A 23,390-nucleotide genomic window follows, 5' to 3' on the forward strand; every position below is an offset into this window, starting at 1 on the left:
GACAAGTTGATTGGCTTAAGAAGTAGTGACCATCCATCCCGAATCCAGATCCAGCCGACTGGCCGGTTTTAAAGTTTGATGGAGGCTGGCTGGCTGGTCCTGCAAATTTGTCATATCTTCGAAAACCACTTCACTATGCAATGCCTATATCTAATCTTCTTTTGACTCCTATTACCAAACAAGTCTTTTGGTCTACTTTGTTGTTTGGCATCTTGTGAAGGTTCTGTGCACATTGTGCGGTTGGATACCATTTATGTGTGTACGGTGGGGCCTAGGGGTGGTCCTGTGCGCATCGTGCGATTGGGCACTGCCCATGTGTGTATAATGAACCCCATCGTACACACATAGATGGTATCCAACCGTACGATGCACATAGAACCCCCCCCCCCCCACCCCCCCCCAAGGGGGCGATAAAGATCCGTATAATATGACGAAGGAAAAGATCCTTTCAATATCAAGATCTGTCTAGTGTCCAGTGAGAAATATTGGCATATAAGGTCTACTTGCGTGCCCTTTATCAAGGGGCCCAGGGGTGGCATGTTTGATGCGATGGAATGGTGTTCTTTTTCCCCAACTTTTTTTTTTTTTTTGAAGAGAATATTGGCATATAATGGAGGATATCTCTTTTGAAAGAGTACGGTTAAGCAAGCTACCCACTTGGGTAGCATACAACAATCCCAAGAACCTCTTCTCTTTTGCGAGAGGTTCTATAAACATGTGGAAAGGAGTGCATCAATGAGGTATGATGGAATGATTTTAATATAGGATTGAGGACAATGAGACTATTTCATATGAAAAAGGTGGTAAATAGTAAAATTGGATGTTAGGTTAGCAGTAATAGCATATCTTGATATGTATCGGCTTAGTGTAAAACACCAATTTTTAACTGTGACGCTTCGTTCGTCCAGGAATCAGCTACAGGAGGCATCGGTTTCATTCTGCGACCTACACACCGGGATTAGTCATATTGCCTATTCTGAACCACTACAGTTCAGCTCTGTCCTCCAAGCTAGGTGAGGCTTTGGCTATTAGAACGGGCATGCTTCATGCTGTGGGAGATTGCATCGACAAGTTAATGGTGGAGACAGATAATCAGACCTTGGCCCTCATCCTTCAAGGCAAAACGTACTACAAGCTACCCCATCGAGATCAATCCAATCATCGGAGATATCCAGGTGCTCAAAGCTGCTTTTGTAGACTCTTCCGTTTTTTATATTCTTAGGTGTATCAACACTGTTGTGGATACCCTAGCCCGGAAGGCTTTATTGATTGAAAGAGCGATAACATGGCCTAACTCAATTCCATGGTTGGCTCTCCTTTGTTCTATAAACCCCATGACTTCCCCTCTTTCTCAATAAATATACTTCTTACCCCCGAAAGAAAAAAAAAAATACCATATAGCCAATCTTTAAGCATTGGTCTATAGATTTTTTTTTATAATAAAAAATAGGGAAAATTTCATAGACACCCCCTGTAAGCATACAATATATCAAGGACACCCCATACTTTGGCAAAATATCAACCTTCCCCATGATGTTAAGGACAGTTAGCAATGAAAGTTAAATGTCAATTTTACCTTCTTAATAAATGTCCATTTTACCCCTTAATAAAGTTAAAACTCTTATTCCATCATCTTCCCTGTTCTTATCGTTGGAACTCGTTGGAGCATCTTCATCGAAGGAGAACTGATGCAAACCATTTTGGACGACCATCACTTGAGCCAGGACATTAAGGGTATTATGATAAGTTCACCCTTTTATAACGGTAATTTTGCCATTATTATACAACAATTAACAGCCATCTAACTGCACACACCTAATGGAGTGGACTAAATTGAAATAAAAAAAATAAATAAAGGGTGTTTGTGATATTTTTCCAAAGTTTGGGGTGCCTGTAACATTGTATACTTATAGGGGGTGTCCTTGAAATTTTCCCTAAAAAATATAGACAATTCGCTACTAATGTCCAAAACCGTGCTCCTTTGATGGAATAATTTTTATCGTTTACGATTCCGTGCCCGGTATGGTTCCTACAGTCCTCTAACAAGAGGAGATGGACCCCATCCGAACAAAGTGTTCGGGCAAGGGGTGGAATGGTCATTTTGCCCCCCTTGCTAAAAAATTGTAGGAATTGTACTAGGCAGGAGACCGTAAGCGATAAAGATCCCGTTTAATAGCCCAAAAAACCTTTTCTCATCTCCTTTTTAAGAAGAGGGTTTTCTGAACAAACAGTAAGAAGCGCACCAATGAAGAATAATGAAACGATTTCATAAGATGTAGAGATGTCATTTTCATGTGAGGAGTGAACAAGAGACTTCGGCCATTGGATATAAAAACCTGTTCCCCTCTATTTGAATAATAATAATAATTGAAAAAAAAAAAAAAAAAAAAACAGATTTAAGCCCACAACAACCATAGCAAGAAGAATTGTGGGACACTTGATTTGTATTTAGTGCAAACCCCCACTCTTATTATCAAGAAAAAGTATGGCATCTTATTTGATCCATGTGTTGCTGGTATTGATGGTTTCTTTGAGTGGAAACATTTTCCACATTGTCTGCTTCACGATCCCCCACTATAGGGATTTTTCCTTTACCAAAGAAAAAAAAAAACTATAAGGATTGTTTCCCTGATCATTCATGGACTTGGCTGCTGTTCAATACTCTGCTCGGGCTGCACGTGCAGCGTCGAACACAGTGCGATATGAAAAGACCACCTCACCCTTATCCGAGCGCTTTGCCCAAACATGAATGAGACAGTCTTTTCACTCGTCACTGTGTCCGATGCTGCTCATGCAGCCCAGGCAGGATGCTGGACAGATCCTTTTGGATCATGGAGGGCCCTCTATTGAATGATTCTGTCCCATGTATTGCCATTATTATAATGCCTTTGAGTCACACCATGCCATTCCATACATCCAAATGAAACCTTCACTTTAGTGGTGTAAAAAATGAGACCGAACCGATTGAACTGACCAAAATTGACAAAACCGAATTCCTTATCAGTTAGGTATTGGTTTAAAGAAACCGCTAAGAGATCAAAACCGATCAGACTACCAATAATATTGACAAATCGAAGAAAAAATCGATATAAAAAAAACTGAAAATCCGATAAATTCAATATTTGTTACACTTTTTAAATATATGAAATACTCAGAGCAGATCTATAATAGATCGATAAGGTACCATTAAAAGCAATCGCTGATGGACCGAAACCAACCGGATGAATAGTTATCGGTTTTGTTTTGGTTTGGCATGGCATATCCAAAATAAAATACAATAATTAAAAAAAACACCACCGAAAGCAAACTGATCAACCGACCATTTAACACCCCTAGTTCATCTATTAGGTTGATACTATAGTCAGGAAAGCCCTATCGATTGAGTGCTAGACGGTTTGGCCGTTATCCTCTGCGTGGTTGAGAGAGCTTTGTAATTACTCTCCTGCACACTCGTCTGAATAAGATTATCTTTTACCAACAAAAAAACAAAGTGAATCTTTGTCTGGTCAAAGTTTGGCACCATGGATTTATTTAATGGGCTGGATTTGGCCCATTTGAATAAAACTTGGGTCCACACCCAGCTAATGGGCTGGATTTGGGCAAAAATTGGGTCGCACCCAGCCTGTAACTTGCAGTGACTTGACGGCTGGACCTGAGTCCAGACCAGCCCAACCCTTGTGTATTTAAATGAATGTACATCAGTTCGACGACAAAGATTGGATCCATCATCCATTGAAAATAATCCTTAAAAAGTATTTATCAGGCAACCGTTCCAATGAATCCATTATTGTGTAGTAAAAACTAAAATCAGTTCTAAAGGCAAACAATTAACTAAGAAACAATACTTTATTCATACGACTGACTTTTTCTTCAGTCATGGTCAAGGGAGAACGAGGCCTTCGGATGGTGTTCATGGGGTATAAGGAAATACTTGAAGGTATTATCGATGATTCGTAAATTGAGGCAGATATTGACAGCCATTAATGATTGTATAGTTCCTTCATTGCACGATGTAGGAAAAAATTTCTCCTAATACATAAATTTTCCCTCATTTTTGGACCACTTTGTTGGACATAATCTCGCATCCTCTCACTCTTGAGACATTGGATGACTCCATAAAGGGATGTCTACCGGCTGGTCCCAATTAATTTCGGTTAGGCCTAATCATTTCCCACCAATTTAAAGCATTGCACCTTTACTGTAACGTTTAGGTAATCGGCCCTCAAATGCTAGGTATGGACATGTTTATATTTAGTAGTCGGTTATTGATCCATAATTGACAAATGATGTGTCTATAGGTGTATTTAGAATTTGACAAATGATATTTCTATAGGTGTATTTAGAATTTGACACTCTCAATTGCCCCTTTGGCTTATTTCAAAAACATTTAATGCAGCTTTTCAAACAAGAGTTAATATGTCATTCACATAGGAGTTGTATTAAATGTTGCATTAAATGACTTCCAACCTTTTAACAATCCCTTTTTACCCCTCCATTAAATAGCTTTTTAAGAAAAAAGTAAAGTTACAAAATCCCAAACAACAACTATAGGCCATATATGCACATATATTTACATATTGCTTTTATGAACTTGGGCTACAGTCAGGCCCACCAATCCCAAGCCTCAACCATAGACTAGCCCAATCCCGGGAAATAGGGCTGGTTCAAGCTTTATGACCAAATTTGCAGCCCTAAGTACTTGTTCAGAAAAAACATTTGGCCCATTGTTCTTTTCTAAGTCTGCATTTGGAAGAACTTATTCCCACTTGCTCAGTCTCCCTTGCACTAAAGCGATCACCAGAGTCTAGGCGTCCTGAGTAATAACGACGGCTAAACCTCAATTCAGTGCTTAATTTCTTCCTTAGCATTCTCAGTTAGATTAGAGGGCAGACTTGTTCAGATTGGACGTAAATGGCATTTCCTGACTAATCGATTGAGAGAAGCAACTCTAGACAACCTGAAAAAAGAATTTTTATCCTCTTAAGTGCAATGCACTGCCCAGTGCACCTTTGAAGTGCATCCTATGGTGACCAAGAACATGTTCTTAGATTTTTATCTTCTCAAGTGCAGTGGCCACCGTCAAATGCACTAGAGAGTGCATCACACTATGCCACCTTTAGCTCATCCATTCAGCCCGTCCGTCCAAACATGGCGCCCTTTCTCATTATCATCTACCACCCTTTCTTTCCTCCCGGCTATTCACGCATGAAGATCGTCATATGTATGCTCGATTTCCTTTGCCGGTGCTATAGGTAGGAGTACATTATGGCAGGATCAATCACCCGGGCAAACCAACCCTCCTCCAAGAAGAATTGTGCTATGCAAATCTGCACCTTTCACCAATTCAGTGGCAGAAGGCTATCCGAAGGTCTTTAATTATCCAGGGGCTTTGCGGAAAAGCCTCCTTGATAATCTTCGATGGTCTGTCCACGGAGATTTGTATTGCTGCTTATCTCTTCAGCAAAGAGGTTATACGGTTAGTAAGGAAATCGGGTCCGTTATTCACTGCTTTATATTTGAAGCAGTGTTCCTCATCTTTGCAAATTAATTACGGGACCCTTAAGTTTAAACATTCCTTACTACCTGTGCCTATCGCTCTTACGAGGACTCCCCGAAAAAGAATATTTATTATTCGATTCATATCCTACTATAAGAAGTCCAATAGAAACAATATTTTTTTTTTCATGTGAAGGTAAAAGAGGAATAAAAGGTCTCAAACTTAGAAACCTCCTAAGCCAGCTGAGATAGCAGCTGTCCTCAATAGAAGCAATACTTGAAATGACAATTTAAAAATAAAAATAAAATCACCTTATAATATATTGGTTACAGGTATGTATGCACCTAACCTTAACCTAACAAACGAGTTAAGAGTAGCTATAGACAATAATAATTGTAGGGGACCAATGGACCCAGGTCCCATGGGCTTTGCAAATTGCAACGTGTGGTCTTGCCATATATGAGTTGGTTGTCACTCACTAATACCGAAAACTGAAGTCGTCCAAGACAAATTAACATTATCAAAACTTTGACAATAATCTTTCAAAAAAATTGACAATCTGTCTCATATAGTTTATTTTCATGAATCGAATACTATGAAATTCAATCATAGTTTCCACTCATTGAAAATTTTTAGGACAAAGGAAACCTACTTTAGAACTAGTCCGACACTTTACCTTTTGAAACGAAATAATTCAATTGATATGTGAAAGTGAACGGATCAATAAGGTGTGTCAAATGGTTGGTTCGGTTTTGGAATTTTTTTTTTTTCAGGTTTAAATTGAATCCAAATCGTTAAGGTGAGATTCGATTTTGATTTAATTCGGTTATGGATTTTATCAGATTGGTTTAACGGGTTGTTATCAGATTATTACCAGTTTAGTTTTCCTTTTTTTATAAATATATATAATGGTAGAGGTTCTTCACAGTGCAACAAGCAGTTTTCAATCAATCAATGGGTTTCGTGGGTGATGAATTGTCCAATAGATATGGATGGTTTGGGTTTACTATTTTATTGCTGGAAACTGCATTTTATTGGGTTTTTTTAGTCGGTTTCCACGTTATGGATGGTTTGGGTTTCTAAAAGAACGAAACCAAAGCCAGACCATTAAGTATTTGGTTTGATTTACTATTTTCTGGTCATTTCGGTTGATCTGATCGATTTAGACAGGAATTTTTCATACCATTAATGAATTTATACTTTATATTTTTTTGTCGCAAGAAATCTTTACTTAGGCCATTGGGTAAGCACATCTGAGTATCTACCTAGGAATAGAAGCGTGATCTCATGATACCCTGTGAAAAAAGGTAGCGGCATAGAAAAACACCACCAAGTAGATATATTTTTTTCATATTTTTATTTAGGAATGAATGGAAATTTATCATAATTTGGATGAAACCGAAACAACAGAGCATCTTTTCAGTTGGATAAGAATCATACCCAGTTCAATTTTGCAAGGCAAACTGCCCCGGAAAGAAGGAAAGAAGGAAAGAAGGAAATTCTGAGCATTAAAGTGTCTGGAAGACGTACGAATATGTTATATGTATGACGTTGTAATTATGTAAAATGAGTATATATATATATATAATGAGGAGGTACTCCTACTAAGCAATAAGCATTAAGCAATGGACTTTGAGATTCTCGATCAGCAGCAGATCGAGCCTGATGAGTGATGAGCCCTACTCTAATCTTTTTCTTGTTTGGACTTCCAATAAAGAAACTGAGACGTCTCAGATGATCCTTGGAGTGCAAGCCATATTTTTACTCTGTGACTGTGAGAGTCGTGAGAGAGAGAGAGTAAAGGTCAGTAATTTAAGCCAGGGAAAGGGACTGAGAGAGGGAGAGAAAAGGGCATGTTGCCGACCACTTTGCAGGGAAATATTGCTGAAAGCGGGAGGCAGTCATCATGAAGATACACACGCACACGCTTACCCAGGCCAGATAGAATTGACCCTTGAAACAAACACAAGGCCACCCCCACCCACCCACCCCCAATGACTCCACCATACCCAAACGGATAAAAGAGCTTCTTGTTAAGAGCTGGTCTCTCCTTCTTCCTCTCCCCTCTCTTTATCTCGCACGCACACCCACATACATATACGCATTCAATTATTCAAATGGGTGTCTTCGCCACCATGGCTTACTGCCTGAAAACTCCAACGATGGTAGAAAACAGACGCATGATGAAGCGCAGTCACAAAACTGCCGCATATAAGATATGGGAAGCAGTTTTCTATCCAGGAGTGCGGGCCTAGGTGTCTTTTCATATAAATCATACTCCCATGCATCTGGTTCTTTACTCAAAACATGGGGGTATAAATATCTTTTCATATAGGAAAAAAAAAGATAGACTCATAAGAATGTTGGTGTAGGCCACACTCCCAGATAGATATCTTTTTCCCATAAAATATAAAAGTGAAGATCAAATTTAATAGAGGGAGAGAGTTAATATCAAGAAATCTCATACGTTATATTAATGGTGGCGTGGCTGCATGAATGGATAATGGTATCATTTTCATATGAAATTCATAGAAAAAAACAGAAAAAAGAATTGTCTTTTCGTGCTTCTCTATTTTTAGATATAGGAGTGCATGAAATTACCACTTCGTCTTTTGAAATAAAAAAAAATCTCATCACTGTTGATATCCTTATGTGCATTCTCATTGGTTCGCATTGATGTAGGGGTCATGCGACTAGACAACGATCTCTTGTCCTAAAAAAAAAAACTTATATAAGGAGGACGTAAAGTACATTGGTGGAAAACCTTTATTCAATAAATAAAGGGGTTGTTTGAATGATACCTCTAAGATGTGTTTAGAACTCGACAACTCCATTTACTTGTTCATGATCTTATTTCTAAAACTATATATAATGCAATTTTTTCAACAAAGGTAAGTAAATCTATCTACATTGAATATTTATTGTTTCATTTGTTTTCTTATCATAAATAAAATAATGAAAATCTATACGGAAAAATGATGATTAGTTGGAAAGGTGATTTAAAAATTATGACTATTGGATTTGTAGGAGATGATTTGGACTAGTCACATATCAAATTTTAGATCAAGATTCAATGTATTTTTTTATGTAGATGTATATCCTTCCATGTTCTTCCATGTACCGTCGGTTGGTAGTCCCTAATATATATTTTTTTCTAAATACATCGTTTCGCCATTTGACAAACTCAAATTGGGTGAAACTTGACAAGTAAAAAAGAAGACATTATGATCCATCCATATATAAATTATGATCCATTCATATATAAAATTTCAGCTCCAAGTGAACTACCACATCGTAATTATTAGAGGGCTAGTTTTTTTTGTTTTTTTATTTTTTTAAATATTTTGGGTGAGGACATGGTAAGCCTTCACTCCCCTTTATTTTTTTATACGGAATTTTAAAGGAAAATTAAAACTTGAACATTTCTTTGTTTTACCAAGAGATGGTTTATTAGGGTCAGATAAGGAGATATTGGATTTTAAATTAGGGGAAAATATCGGTAGTACCTTTATTTCTATATCTACTACTTACATGAAACTGTTAGGTCTAATTGGTTCTTTCTTCAGCATAGGATACTATTTTTCCGCACCTTAGTGTACTTCTTTATGCCACTTGATCAGAAAAATAAACACACACTTAGGTCACTACGACACACAAAAATCCAAATTGCTTTTCATGATTCTTCTCGTCCATCAATTCAGTGGTGTCCCCCATCTTCTCTTTTCATAGTTGAAAAAGAGCTATAGAGCTCTTCCATATGTGCCTAGAAGAGTGAAACTAGACATCTTAGACCAATGGCAGAGGTGATCACAAAAAACAAAAACAAAAACAAAAAAAATAAAAAACCCATTCATAAGTAACCCACACAAACTGTTGCATCCGATGGGCCCACATATCACTAGGGGAGTTTGAATTTTTTTGTTTCTGTTTTTGGGTTTGCGGGTTTGATAAAAAAAACATGATATCAACACCATACATATCAATAAGAGCGGAGTACATGCACCCTCTCTTGCTTGAATTAAAATGTAAAAAACAAATTTTTTTTTGTGATGAAACATGAGCAAATATTATATTAAAGAGTTGAAATAGATACAGCTTGGTTAGAGTTAGGAAAATTAATCCTAACTATCATGGATAACTCAACAAAATATAGTTATCCCTAGTCATATGAATAAAATTACAATTCTGTGCAGCTTTTGAAATATGAAAAAGAAGGGGGACTAAGTTCCACGGCTATGGATGATCCTTTGGGTGAGAAACAAAAAGTAAAACAACCTCGCTCAAACTCCAAATTTCTTGTACTCGGAGACCAAAATTTTGAGCCTTCTTCCCTTTGTCATTACCGTCAGATCTGGCTCTAGTGGGTGATGTGCTTCCATCTTACCTATTTCTATCAAAATGACGTGTCCTTGCAGAATAACACAAAAAACTCAAGTTGACTTGTCTAGCCCTGCTGCAAAGGATCCTGTACAACATAGAATAGGATTGTCTGAGTATATAATATTGTGAGAACCATTCGGAGAAACGATACTGTTAAGCGAATTAACAGAAACATCAATTGTGGGTGGAGAGATATGAAGATCAGTAAACCATCTATTAATATTGTTTAAAGTTTGAAATGAATCAAGTTTTGATTTTCTAAAAAGTTTTTTATTTCGAGTATCCCAACTGACATAACAAGTAATGATAAAGACCGAAAAAAACCAGATTAGAGAACACTTATCAAGATATCCATTATTAAGAAAATGTGCACATAAAGAGAGAATAAAAGAAAGACAGTTTTACCTTTTCTTTATTCTTCTTCCTCCTCTTGCAACTTCGCCCCCACCCCTGTTGCCGGTTTAGCTGGCAACCTAATCCAGGACTGGGCCACCGCTGGTGATGTTGTTTTTTATGGTGAAGTTGGTGGAGGCTGAAGCTAAGGCGATGGCGGCTTGGTCTCGATTAGGGGTGCAAGTTTGGCCCTGTTGGCCCGAACCCGCCTTAGCCAACCCTGAGCCTGAACAGGGTTTGGGCTGAGATATTTGGCCCTGAGGGCGGGTCAGGGCTAGAAATTCCTGGCCCTGAGTTAGGGTCGGGTCGGGTTAGGGTTGAGGCCTCGAGCTAAGCTTGGCTCGGCCCGGCCCGACCCTGATTAAGGTTATACTGTAAAATATATATTGACAAAATTTATACATTATAAACTTTAAATTTCACCCACATTTCTTTATATAATATATTATATATGAAGACAATAAGTGTTATAATATAATTTATTATATTATTATTTTATGTAAAATTAATAATGTTCTTCCCAGCCCATTCCAGCCCATGCATTTCTTTCCCCCTCCCCATGATTAGGGCCAATCAGGGTCGGCCCGACCCGACCCTGAGGGCGGGTCAGGGTTGGATTTTTCTGGCCCTGAATCAGGGTCGGGTCGGGCCTGGGCCCAGTTAAGGGGACTTAGGGTTGGGCTAGGGTTCTATAAAACCCGGTCCAACCCGACCCTGTTGCAGCCCTAGTCTCGATCAACCTTGGAATCCATAGATCACGTATGGTGTCTTTGAATTGTTTGTTGTTCACGTCGCATTGGAGTTGCTTTTTGTGCTTCTGAACGTTTGTTCTCCAATAGTGTACCAATGTGTTCCATTATCCAATTTAGCCATTTAGGTGGAACAGTGGAACACAACTCGACAATCGAATTGCACCCTTTGCAAAATGGTCAAATAAAAACGATGCAAAATCAGCTAGATCAGGCATGTCCGATTCCAACATAACTCGGCCAATCTGATCGATCTGATTTCGAGTTTTGAAACAATAGGAGGCAGCGAAGCGAATGGATTGGTAGAATCAGCTTGACATGTCACCGATACACTTTATTGATTGACTGCAAAATAAGAATAGGGAGAAAAAACGCAATTTGGGCGCGTACAATACACTGCCCCTGTGGCATCCAAACACAAGTAGGCGAAATGACTGCCACACCCCCATGGATAGGCAAAATTTCCCGTGGGGTGCGGCGGTCATTTGCCAACCCCTGTGTCCATAGGGGCAACATACTGCACGTGCCCAATTAACTTTCTTTTTCCCATATGAATATTACGTAATAAAAACAAGGGAGTGTTTCCTACTTGGTACCGAAGGCTATGCAAGCAAGCGAGAGCCAATGAACATTCTCTTCTCGAGTTCTCAGTTTAATTAAGGGCAAAGCTAGGGACTAAAGATATGGACTTGGCTCTTGTGCAGTTGTGGCGGGAGCTGCACTGTGCAACTCGAAAACCACCCCAAATACAGGGGGGAGGAGTCATTTCACATGTGGGTCCCAGGTGGGACCCACTTGTGAAATAACTATCTTACCCCTATTTTTGCTGTCGTTTAGCGGAGCTGCACAGGTGCAGCTCCCGCCACGGCTGGATAAGATCTTTTTCCCTAAACATATAGAGGGAGAGGGTGCTAGCGTAGACTATGCCCCAGATAGAAAATTGTCTCTAAAAATAAAAGATGCCTTTGGATTGGGCTGGGTTGTAATGACGCAGCCCAATCCTAAGTCCCCTTGACTTAGCCCAAACCTAGCCCGAGGTTTGGTTGGGATAGGATATTTCAGGCAGACTCAGCCTAATCAAGCTCAAGCCATCCCAACCCAACTCTAATTGACCCTAATTGGGACCGGATTGGGCCGAATTAATCCTGTAAAAGTGGCAGCCTCAATTGAATAAAATATATATTTATATATAGGGTTAGACGGCCGGATCAAACTTAAACCAAGGACTCAACATAGGCCCAACAAGCCTGGCCCAACACGTGGATGGAGAGCCTAACCCAGGATCTGTCAGACTAAAGTTGGACTTGGGCCGGCTCGGGCTCACCGGGCTAAGCTTGCACCTCTAGTCAAGAGCAATCAATTCCATTTCGAATCGACCAAATAGTGTATGGTATAGGAATGTGTATCGGTCAACTCAAAAACTGAAATGGTATTGGATTGGAATCAACGCTGATCGATTGTATTAGATAAATTTGCCCCTGATTCTTCTTTAAAAATAGTTTTTTTTAAAACCATGTTACCCCTTGTTCGTACCGTATCGCACAAATACAGTATCAACATAATAGTGGAATTGATCACTTACAAAACTGATACAATACCGATACCTCAAATAATAGTATGTCCTAATAGTATATACACAGACCTGAAAAAGTATTTTCTTATAAAATGTTAAGGGACTGTGTATGAAAACTTTTCCCAAATATTAAAATAAATTTAAAAAAATATGAGTACGACCAAGGCGAAAGGATAATCCATAAATATATGTTGAAGTGAGGTACTGAGCTCACCTGCTCAGAAGTTGAAAATCGCAGTAGTAAAAGTTCTCATTTTTAAACGAAACAAATTGATCATCACGAGAAAATGGGGGTAACATGTGACAGAGGAGACAGTGTCACATAGAACTAGTTGGCCTGTCAAGTCACTGTTCCTCTTTCTTTATTGTCTTTCTTTTCTTCAGGATTTTTAATTTTGTCTAATCACATCACTTCAGAACAGTCCCCCCCGGCTCCAAAGTCCTACCCTACTACTACTACTACAGGTCCAATCTCACCAGGCTAGTGACTATACTCCAGTGCACTCCCTAACTATTTTCCCTTCCCTTCCTCCTGACTTCCATTTCAAAACTCTCGTCCATCTCTCTTTTACCCCCTCACCTCCACTGTCTCCTGTCTCTTATTTTGAGATTTTTCTCTTTTGTTTTGGTGTTGTTTTGTACTTGGCATCCTGCTCAGTGAAAGTGTTTTTTTTTTTCTTTTATTTAGAGTTTTTAATTGTTAAACCTTAAGACCCCCCATGTGGGTTTGGTTGGTTTTTTTGCTGATAAGAACAAGTGAGGAAGAAAAATCTGTTCAAAAACTTCCCACACAACCCTTTTCACCACCATTGTTTTCCCTTCTTTTTCCTCTTTTTGCGCAGAGTGATAGTTAGATCCTAAGCAGACAACTGAAGAAATGACTAAAGATGAAGACTTTAAGCTTCTCAAGATCCAGGTCTCTCTCTCTTTCTCCCTGTCTTTTGAGGCTCTCTGTTTTTTAAGACCACAAAGGTGGGCGGTGGTCTTTCCTACTGAGAATTTGCTTCTTGTTTGTGTTTGTGTTTTTGTTTCTTTGCTTCTTTTTTACAGACGTGTGTTCTCAAAGTGAACATACATTGTGATGGATGCAAGCAGAAAGTGAAGAAACTCCTGCAGAAAATTGAGGGTAGCTACTCACTCTACTACTCTTTTTATACTTTTAACATCTGTTTCTTGTTCCCATTGACTGGGTTTTGCCTAAAATTCAGAGAGCCCATTTTCCGTTTCTGTCTTCTTAGCTAGGAGCTAGTGATCTGTTTATCTACATCAGTTAGTTCTTGTACTAGCGTGGATCTTGGACTCTGGGTTTGGTATCAACTATGGGAAATCTAAAAGGATTCTATGGTCTTCAATACCCAGAATAAGTAGAAAATGTACCATGGTTTTAGCAGGTGAGGTGAGGAATTCTTTTTGAAATGGAACGTGAAAGGAAGAATTTAAGGAGCTAGTTGATTGATGCTTTATGCCGAGTGTTTTTACTAATATTTTGGGAAACTTTTGGGGGATTATTATGTTTCTGAGCTTTAGAACTGAAAATTTTCCCCAACTAGTTTAGAAGCACAGGACAGAGAACAGTGCAAAGCTTTAATAACATCAAAATGCTGTTTCTTCTCCTTATCCTTGCTGTAGTACTGATCATCTTGTTTGTTGCTTTTAATTTTAAGCTGTTTATTATTATTATTATTCTTTCTTACTTAGTTCTTTTGCTTGTTTCAGGTGTTCTCAAAGTAAATATAGATGCAGAACAACAAAAGGTCACAGTCTCAGGAAGTGTCGATCCTGCAACTTTGATTAAGAAGCTGATGAGATCAGGTAAACATGCAGAGCTTTGGTCGGCAAAATCCAACCACAACCAGAAACAGCAGCAGCAAGCTCATTGCATCAAAGATAACAAGAATGGCCAAAACCAAAAGCAGGGTCTGATGAAGGGTCTCCAGGCCTTCAAAAACCAGCATAAGCACCCAGCATTCAGTTCTGAAGATGATGAATTCGACTGTGATGATGATGATGACGACGAAGATGATTTTGAAGAAGAGTTACGGTTGTTCCAACAGAAAGCTAACCATATGGGTTTGCTCAATCAGCAGGCCAATATGGTAGCCAATGCCAAGAAGAATGGTTCAGGGGCCACACACAACAACGGAAAAATGAACAATGGTGGAAACGGGCAAGCTGGAAAGAAAGGTGGTGGAGGCAATGGCGGAGGAAACCCTAACCAAAATATGGGTATGGATCAGAAGGTCATGGCAGCAGCTGCTGCCAAGATGAATAATGCCCATTTGAATGGTGGCCATGTAAATGCTGGTGAAGCTAAAAAAGGAAATGAAATCACTGCCATGTTAGCAGGACTAAATGGCCATGGAGCTGGTGTTGGCCTTGGAGGGAATGGGTTAGGATTTCAAGCCCAGATGAACAATGGCTTCCAGGGGTCTTCTGCTGGATTCCCAGCTGCTGCTGCTGCTGCTGGGTATGCAGCAGGTGGGCACCAGCCATCAGCCATGATGAACAACTTGCAGGGTTACCAGTTTAATCATCCATCAGTGATGAATATGCAGAACAGGAATAACATGAACTTGATGATGAATGAGGCAAAGTATATGCAGCCCCAGATGATGTATAACAGATCTCCTAGCATCGCTCCCAGCACTGGCTATTACTACAACAACTACTACACTCCATTCCCCTACCCAAGCTCCCAACCAGACAACAATGGTGCTGATTCTGCCGCCCATATGTTCAGTGATGAAAACCCAAACAGCTGTGTTGTTATGTAAAGAAAATGTTATTCATTTGAGAAACCAAAGAGGAGGGAAGAGGACAAGTGCTATATTATTATTATTATTAGCTGGTAGGCAATATTAAAACAGTGCTGTTTTGATGGAGGGAGGTATATGGATATGCCTCTGAGTGATGAATCTTCTTCTTTAGTTTTAAAAGTATAAGTTGTTTGTAAAGATGTTTTTATCCCTCTTTGCAAATGTGTTTGTTTGTTTGTTTGTAGTCCTCTCTTTGTTTCTGGGCTTTGTTCTGTAATTTATGGCTTTGGGGGAGGAATATGTTGAGGATTCAAGATAAATAATTGATAGATTGTTATAATTAAATTTTCAACAAAAAATAAAAAAGAAGGTATATGGTAAGTAAAAGGTATGTCATATGTGTCAATTTATGTGATTTATTTTTTTACAGACAAGACTGTCAGAATTTATATATTTACTCTTATCTTTGGTATCAGTAGACATGAAACAGAGTAGGAGGAACATTTGGGGTTTCCATCATGTATGTGATGTTTAAGAACTCTGAGCTTCAAGTGATTGGATCCCAATTGGAATTTTGTTCTAAACCCTAGAAAATGGGATCTTATTAGAGTTGTAAATGGATAAACGAAATTTTGAATTTGATCCTTATCTCTTTATGGACATCCGTATTCATTTAGAGATATCCAGAAAAAAATCTGAATATTGTGATAAAAATTCGTCTAGGAAAAAATCCTTATAATTAATAATAAAAAGTTAAGAAAATAATGATTTTGAAGGTTTTTGACAATTCAACAGGTTTTAAAATATGAAGAAATAAGAATCATGATCTATGAGATAGATTGAGAGTGAATTGTATCTGCTACGGGGAGGAAGCTATAGAAGGATGGTAAGAAATCTGCATTGGATCCTCATCCGAATCTATTTAGAGGTATTTGTATTCGGTCAAGGAATATCTGGATTTCAATCCATATCCGAGTCGAATTCAATCCGTTTACAAGCCTGGATTGCATTGGAAAGAAAAAGCATCATAGGTCTTTATAAATTTTTTTAAGGCAAAATCTTAGACTAAATTAACGCAACAAAAGAGATTATAAAGTTCATCATCAGAAATGGTAGCAGAGTCTAGGGTTTTAGCCTGTTAGGAATTGGGTGGAAACCGTAATTGCTCATAAATCTCTGGTTTTTAGAGTTTTTGATTGTAAAGATACGAAAATTTAGTGGGGTGGGTTTGCTAAACGGACAGTGTGCAGTTTCATGGCTTAAAGGAGGGCATTATGAAAAAATAATAAAAATAAAGGGAGGAGGATGTATGAGACATTTTACAGTGGTAGTGCTTAGAGTAATCTGAGTCTTATGAGAGATGCTGCATTAAAATTTGAAATTAAACAATTGATTTTTTGTACTCTAGAGACTAACAAGAAAGGCCAAAAAGTTTGTCTTGTAGCCAATGGCACCATATGCCCACTCACAAGGGTTTTTATTTTTTTGTTATTATTTTCTCTTTCTTTGATCATGTAGGTCCCATGTTAATGATACTTATTCTAACATCGTTATTGGGTGACAGAAGATTTCCCCATACTGGCAGATGGGATTCTTCTCCCCAAGAGAAAATAATAAATAGATAGAGATAGGGGTGCAAGTTTGGCCCTGTTGACCTGAACCCGCCTTGGCCCGCCCTGAGCCCGAATAGGGTTTGGGCTGAGATATTTGGCCCTGAGGGCAGGTCAGGGCTAGAAATTTCTGGCCTTGAGTTAGGGTCGGGTCGGGTTAGGGTTGAGGCCTCGAGCTAAGCTTGGCCCGGCCCGGCCCGGCCTGACCCTGATTTAAGTTATACTGTAAAATATATATTGACAAAATTTATACATTATAAACTTTAAATTTCACCCACATTTCTTTATATAATATATTATATATGAAGACAATAAGTGTTATAATATAATTTATTATATTATTATTTTATGTAAAATTAATAATGTTCTTCCCAGCCCATTCCAGCCCATGCATTTCTTTTCCCCTCCCCATGATCAGGGCCAATCAGGGTCGGCCCGACCCGACCCTGAGGGCGGGTCAGGGTTGGATTTTTCTGGCCCTGAGTTAGGGTCGGGTCGGGCCTAGGCCCAGCTAAGGGGACTTAGGATTGGGCTAGGGTTCTATAAAACCCGGCCCAACCCGACCCTGTTGCAGCCCTAGATAGAGATGGTGGAAAAAAAATAAGAGTTTGAGAACAGGCATAATTGGAATCATGGATGAATCAGAATCCCAATCGATTCTGATCTGATCATTTAAATCGTGCGTGTTTGTAAGTGGTATTATAATCTAGTGTAAGTTAGGTGAAGGTGCACATGCAACTCTGAGTAGATATTTGAGTCAAACTTTGATAGTATGGGAGAGAGGTGGGGGAGGACCATGTAAGCTGGACCCTGTGCCTTGCAGTTTGCATGCCATGTTCCAAACATGTAAGATAACTTTTTGATTGTCCCGTGGATGGGTTTCAGAAGCCCAAAATCTGAGACGATTCCAAGAAGTTGGCAAAGAGTTATGGACTTTGCTCAAGGGTTTAAAGAACCCGGTCCAGATCGGATGGGCGAGAATCGACTGAAATCTGTCATAACCATAGATTTTAGAAGGGGATCGGCCGGAATCGGGATCAGCCTCAGTCCATTCTAATCTGAATGAATCGCTAGTCATCAGCTCAGAAGGTTTGGGTCATGTTTTGTATCACCTCTCTAAATTCCAGAGGGATAAAGAATTTTGATTCTCGACTGACTGGAATTAATTTGACCTTGGCCAAATTATGCCTTTTTGGATATCAGTTTTGACAGTCCCTTTATCCACAGTTTTAGGAACAAATTCCCCCCCCCCCTTTCTTTTCTTGCCCAACAAACATACCCTAATTGTACTACATGACAGATTAAGTGACACTAAAGCTCCATAGACAGGTAGACTCAAGGTTCCTTCATTCAAATCTCAAGTTTCAATCCAAACTGAGTTGACCAAACAGAAAATAAAGCTCTGAGAAATTCAGGACAGGGGGGAAACCAATACAAAGGAAGATGCCAGTAGATAGAACTGTATATAATATGAATTTGAATCCAAAATATAACTCATGAGCAACCCAGACCACTCCCTGGATAACCAACCATTACAACATGATAGAACTAGGTGAACTGTCCAAAGATTCCATGTTAAAAAGTGTTTTTTATTTTTATTTTTATTTTAAGAGTCACTTGTGATAATCAAACTATTACCCGAAAGAATCATTCAATAAGATCAAAGTTAGTACCAGATGTGGTCCAAGTTTCCATGCGCCAATTCGAATAGGTATAGTTGAATTTATCTAACAGATTGTTGGTCCTGCTCTGTCTTGGGAAGAAATATGCAGCCTTGGTTAAACTAATGAAAGATTCTATAGTTAGACTAATGAAGAAGATTCTGTTGTTAGACTAATGAAGTATGCAGCTATCTTACTCTGGAAACCTACCAAAGGCCTAGACAATGCTGTTAACAACTCCTTTGTGACTTGTGTAGACAAATACAGTCCAGAAAAAATTTCTTAAGCTTACAGATTAGAGCTGAATGGTTCATTCCCAGTTTCAAACAAAAAAAACACATTCAATTGCACTACCCATGAGGTCGCTATAGAGAAGAGCTACTGTTAGATTCAAATTATGAATTCCATGGTCACTTCTGTAGGATTTTGGAGGAATCAACTTTGTATCAAACTTCAAATTCTTTTCCTTCAATACTTGGAGATATTTAAGCTGTAGGATGTATTACCAGGCTCACTAACATGATTTTTCGGTGACAGTTGTAAAAGTGCCAGGACTAAATCTTCTGCTTCCCCCACCCTCAAAAAAAAGGTATTACAATCTTGACATAGAGCACAAAGATATACAAATGTGTTTGTCTAGGTTCTTAGAAGTGTCAGTGTTTACTTCTGATGTAAATAAATAGTCTCTTGAATCTGTCGAAGGATTGGCAACAAGTTTATATGAAAAAGGCATCTTTTTGTTAAAGCTGATCTCATGGTTATAAGCAGACTGAGGATGAATGCTTCAAAGGGATCTCCAAAACATTTGCATGTTTACCTCAAGTAGGAAAACATATGTTGTACTACAGAATTTCTCTGCCGTTCACTTTTACTGTATTATTATTATCAAGCAAATCAAATTGGAGGTTGGTAGTATTGGAGTATCTTAATACAGATGGAAGTAGTCGTGGGGCCAGGAATGTCGATTTCTGAGAACAAACCAATACTTCTGTAGCTGATGCTTAAGGCGATGATGCTAATTTTTTTTCAATGATGATCAGAAGAGAGTTAAATCACTTTTTTCCCCATATATTTTCTTGAACACCAATTTTTTCCAATTTGTAGTTTTTTGCAGTTCTTTGTAATTTGTCTCTTTTTTTTTGTGTAGGGGGGGCGGTGGTTGGAGGGGTCTTGAGGGAAGGGGGAAGTGGGGAGGAGGGTAAGTAAATAGGATACTTTGGCAGCTCAAATCCAGGCAACTTAACAACTGAAAATGCAAATGAGAGGAAAGAGATCATGAACAATTGCAAACATTTCAGGAGATAGGTATGCCCGACTTATGATGCTCAACAGGAGAATAAAAAGCTATAGTCCCATATTGATGCAGCTAAAAAATATAGAAGAATTCTATTGCCAAAATAAGAAACCAAGAGTAAGATAACAAGGGTCAGAGAGAAGACTGCTCAACTCAAGGGTCAAAGAGGACCACTTAACTCTGGGGTCGCTTGGGGACTCACTCACCACAATAGGTTACATTGGACTCAAATTCTTCTCTTTTTTTTTTTTTTTTATACTTCACAATACATATATATATTGGGGAAGGGGGAACTAGCCGTTGGAATATAGCTGCTGGAAACATCTTGGAAAGAGTGCATGGGAGAAATTGGAGTGGGTATTAAATGTAAGATCATGACTACATCACATATATATTTCATTTGCACACTCGACTTGAAACTAAATCAACCTGATGCTATTTCATAAGGAAGTCTTCCACAGACAAGTCAAGCAATGTTCATTACAGTTTGGGTTCAGCATGAATGTAAGAGGAAAGTTTCCAGGTTTTGAGTACAGTAAGAATGTTCATACTGTACTAAGACCATATTCTCACAACCATAGGTATCACGCCCATTGCAGCTAATGTTATCTCAATAGTATCCTCTTTATTTATGGTTGACAGAACGTATAAACAAATCTTGAAGGTCCAAACAGAGCAAGAATCACTAATTAAAAAAAAAAATCCAAATTTACAATTCTTAAACCTGGTTATTTGTATTTTTAGAAAGATTTGATTGTCCAACATTTGACTGAGTAGCTGCAAATGCATAAGGTGGTTTTGTTTACTGGTCAAACCTAGTGAAAATGGGACCCGGTCCCCAAAACCAGTTAAAGGCTGCACTTTTAAGAACACTGGATATTTTGAGATACAATAGATTGTGACAACCTTGAAAGAGAAAGAAACTAAGAATAGTTCCCAAAAATGCATAAGTAAATAGCTCAATAAAAAAATGTACAAATAATAGATCTAAAAAAGAAACAGAAGAAAAGAGGAATGCATAATGGTTGAGAAGAACATGATATGGCAGATCTCACAGTATTAACCATCTCCCTGCAGTAGCACCCTTTTCTAACCCATTGCAATCCTTAGACAAGGTTGCCACCAACACATGACAGTATAGAAAATTAAGATTAAAAATGGACTAAAAATAAAATGTAGCAGCGAAAATATAATAATTGTGAGGAAACGCCTGCATCAAACATTAAAGACAGTTTAAAGGCTGTACAACGATGTATGTCAAAGATTTTGAGTTTTTAACAAAGCGATCAGTACATTAGACTCCAGCTATCAATATGAACCATGGATTCAAAACCATAAAATGTATATTTACCTTGTCTCCAATAAGAAAGAAGAAATGTATCTATAACTGTCAGCGCTTCCGATCTTTCCTCTGTCTAGATTTGGCTCTCTGCCATTTTTTTCTTGAGACCAGTTTGCTCTTTGGTTTCAATTTTAACTCTGGCGAGAACTTGAAATTCGGATCTCTCATGCGTGCTTGTATATCCTTGAAGAATTGCATGTTTAACTTCTTTGGTCCACCCTTTCTAAGCTCTGCATACTCTGGCCCTGAAACAATATTTTCAAAAGCTCCTATTAGGATGTCTATATCACTCATGACCTCCCATACATTGATGTAACGCCCATCTGGCCCTTTCTTCAGTTTTTTCAGGGCATTCTCAACTGCAATTTTCCTAGCTTGTTTTCCTGGAGAAAGCTCGGGCGGTTCCTTCTCAGCTTTCAATAATTCTGAGATTGTTCGATATTTTGGTGTCTCCTCAAACTCAAATAACTTGTCTAAATAAGCATCACTACTCTTGTTTGGGTAGGCTTCTGTAGGAATGTCATCGTCATCATCACATTCGCTACCTGTCCAAAGTGTCTTCTCCTCATCACTTCCAGACCATACACTTCTCAACTCATCGCTATCATCTGCATCAATAAGGTCTGAGTGCTCCTTTGCTTTCTGTTTGACTTTCCTGATCTCCTCTTCAACACGGCTTCGACCTTTTTTAGCATTTCTTTCATCATCATCATTATCATCATCATCACTTCCTGTCCAAAGACATGTCTCCTCATCCATCTCCTTTTCCCAAGCTTTCCTAAACTCCTCATCTCCAGGTTTTCCATTGCCAAAGAGGTCATAATATGAACGTCCACTACGAGCATATGATCGCCATACTGAAGATTCAAGATAAGCAATGATGTATGATGAGTACAATACAAATAGCAGAACAGTAGGGAAGAATTTTGACAGTACTAGATACTCAATATCTGTTAATCAAATTGCGAAAAACAATAGAATACTACAGAATAGGAAGTAAACTGCACTTTGATCTTATTAGTTGTCTCAAAAGTGAAATCATTATGCAAGCTTGCACTGGTACATCTGTATGGAATTCCATTTAAGAATTTTGTAGTGTTGTTTTAAGGGTGTAGCATATTGTGACAGTGGGCAATGTGCTAGATTTGAGATAACAAATACAACTGTGTTGTCAAGCAATTACAAAAACATTATATGATCTCTGTTAAAAACTTCTTCCCTTAGTAAATATTCATTCGGAAATGGTTCCCTACACTGCCCGAGTGCAGTTTCCGGCGAATGAGAGAACCCCCTTTTGAATCTGACAATAGGGGGAGGGGTGTTTATGACATATTACCCCCTCACATGAACAGTGATATGTGAGGGGTTGTGCAATTTGAGCTGGTGTTGTGCACAACTTTTTCCCTATTACCAAAATGATAATTTGATTAAAGGAATCAAAGTTGAGTCGATGAAGAGTGAGAGACACAAATATATCAGCATATAAGAAAATGCCTCCCAATTACCAAAATGTCAAACCACTGGGGAATTATTCATCGAATGATTAGTTCCAACCAGAAGAAGAATGTCCCCTTTGAGTACTTTCTACAAAAACATAGATTACACTCATACAGTAAACTTACTACAACCCACTCATTCTCCATAACAAAAAGCCTGTACAGAAGTTGGCAGTCAATGAAGATAAATAGACTTGCTCCAAAATGAATTAAGGATGTCGTGGGACAGAAAGAAAGAAAAATTATAAATCTTACGCATAAAATTCAGCATTGGAAACTAACCTTGAAAACTCGGCCAGTATCCTCCAATAATTTGATTTCTTAAAATACTAACAAAGAAATCACTCTGAGCATCCAACCTGAAAGGAAGACGAGTGCTTTTACTCGTAGGACTTATTTGAAGAATTATAAGAACCAAATTCACACTTGAAAAAGACTACAAAGAAAGAAAAAGAGAGAGTGTGTTCTCTCTGATTGTGAAAACAGTGGCAGATGTTATCACCTTTGAACTGCTGGTTCTGCCAACCATGATTTTCGAATGGAAAGCAGAGACGGAAACAACGAAAGGCGGCAACAAAACCTTCTAGCCATCAACTCGCTCAGCTCAGGGGATCGATTTGGGCAGGCCAAAAATTTTAT

The 23,390-nt window shown here is 38.6% G+C and overlaps 2 protein-coding genes across 3 annotated transcripts; one reads left to right on the forward strand and one right to left on the reverse strand.

Annotated features, from left to right (window-relative positions):
• Positions 1-13,144: 13,144 nt before the first annotated feature.
• LOC122645984 (heavy metal-associated isoprenylated plant protein 37-like) lies at positions 13,145-15,583 on the forward strand. Of its 2 annotated transcripts, XM_043839428.1 has the most exons (4): positions 13,145-13,508; positions 13,643-13,718; positions 14,309-15,364; positions 15,395-15,583. In XM_043839428.1, coding segments are annotated over exons 1-4 (1,173 nt in total). In that variant the 5' UTR covers positions 13,145-13,469; the 3' UTR covers positions 15,397-15,583. The 2 variants fall into 2 exon arrangements, with proteins under 2 accessions (XP_043695363.1, XP_043695362.1); XM_043839427.1 differs by having other exon boundaries at positions 14,309-15,583.
• A 5,529-nt stretch (positions 15,584-21,112) lies between these two features.
• LOC122645985 lies at positions 21,113-23,390 on the reverse strand. Its single transcript, XM_043839429.1, has 3 exons — positions 23,254-23,390; positions 23,034-23,110; positions 21,113-22,112 (listed from the first exon to the last, which is right to left on the reverse strand). The coding sequence occupies exons 1-3, from the start codon at positions 23,340-23,342 to the stop codon at positions 21,304-21,306; spliced, it is 975 nt and encodes a 324-aa protein (XP_043695364.1). The 5' UTR covers positions 23,343-23,390; the 3' UTR covers positions 21,113-21,303.

Source organism: Telopea speciosissima, chromosome 11, assembly GCF_018873765.1.
Source record: "Telopea speciosissima isolate NSW1024214 ecotype Mountain lineage chromosome 11, Tspe_v1, whole genome shotgun sequence".
In the NCBI taxonomy this organism is placed as follows: Eukaryota; Viridiplantae; Streptophyta; class Magnoliopsida; order Proteales; family Proteaceae; genus Telopea; species Telopea speciosissima.

Coding starts and splice junctions, on each gene's coding strand:
- LOC122645985 (XM_043839429.1), bottom strand. CDS start 23,342: ATGGCTAGAAGGTTTTGTTGCCGCCTTTCGTTGTTTCCGTCTCTGCTT. Junction 23,111..23,253: donor GCAGAACCAGCAGTTCAAAG/GTGATAACATCT, acceptor TCTTCCTTTCAG/GTTGGATGCTCAGAGTGATT. Junction 22,113..23,033: donor ATACTGGCCGAGTTTTCAAG/GTTAGTTTCCAA, acceptor TTGAATCTTCAG/TATGGCGATCATATGCTCGT.
- LOC122645984 (XM_043839427.1), top strand. CDS start 13,470: ATGACTAAAGATGAAGACTTTAAGCTTCTCAAGATCCAG. Junction 13,509..13,642: donor TTAAGCTTCTCAAGATCCAG/GTCTCTCTCTCT, acceptor TCTTTTTTACAG/ACGTGTGTTCTCAAAGTGAA. Junction 13,719..14,308: donor ACTCCTGCAGAAAATTGAGG/GTAGCTACTCAC, acceptor TGCTTGTTTCAG/GTGTTCTCAAAGTAAATATA.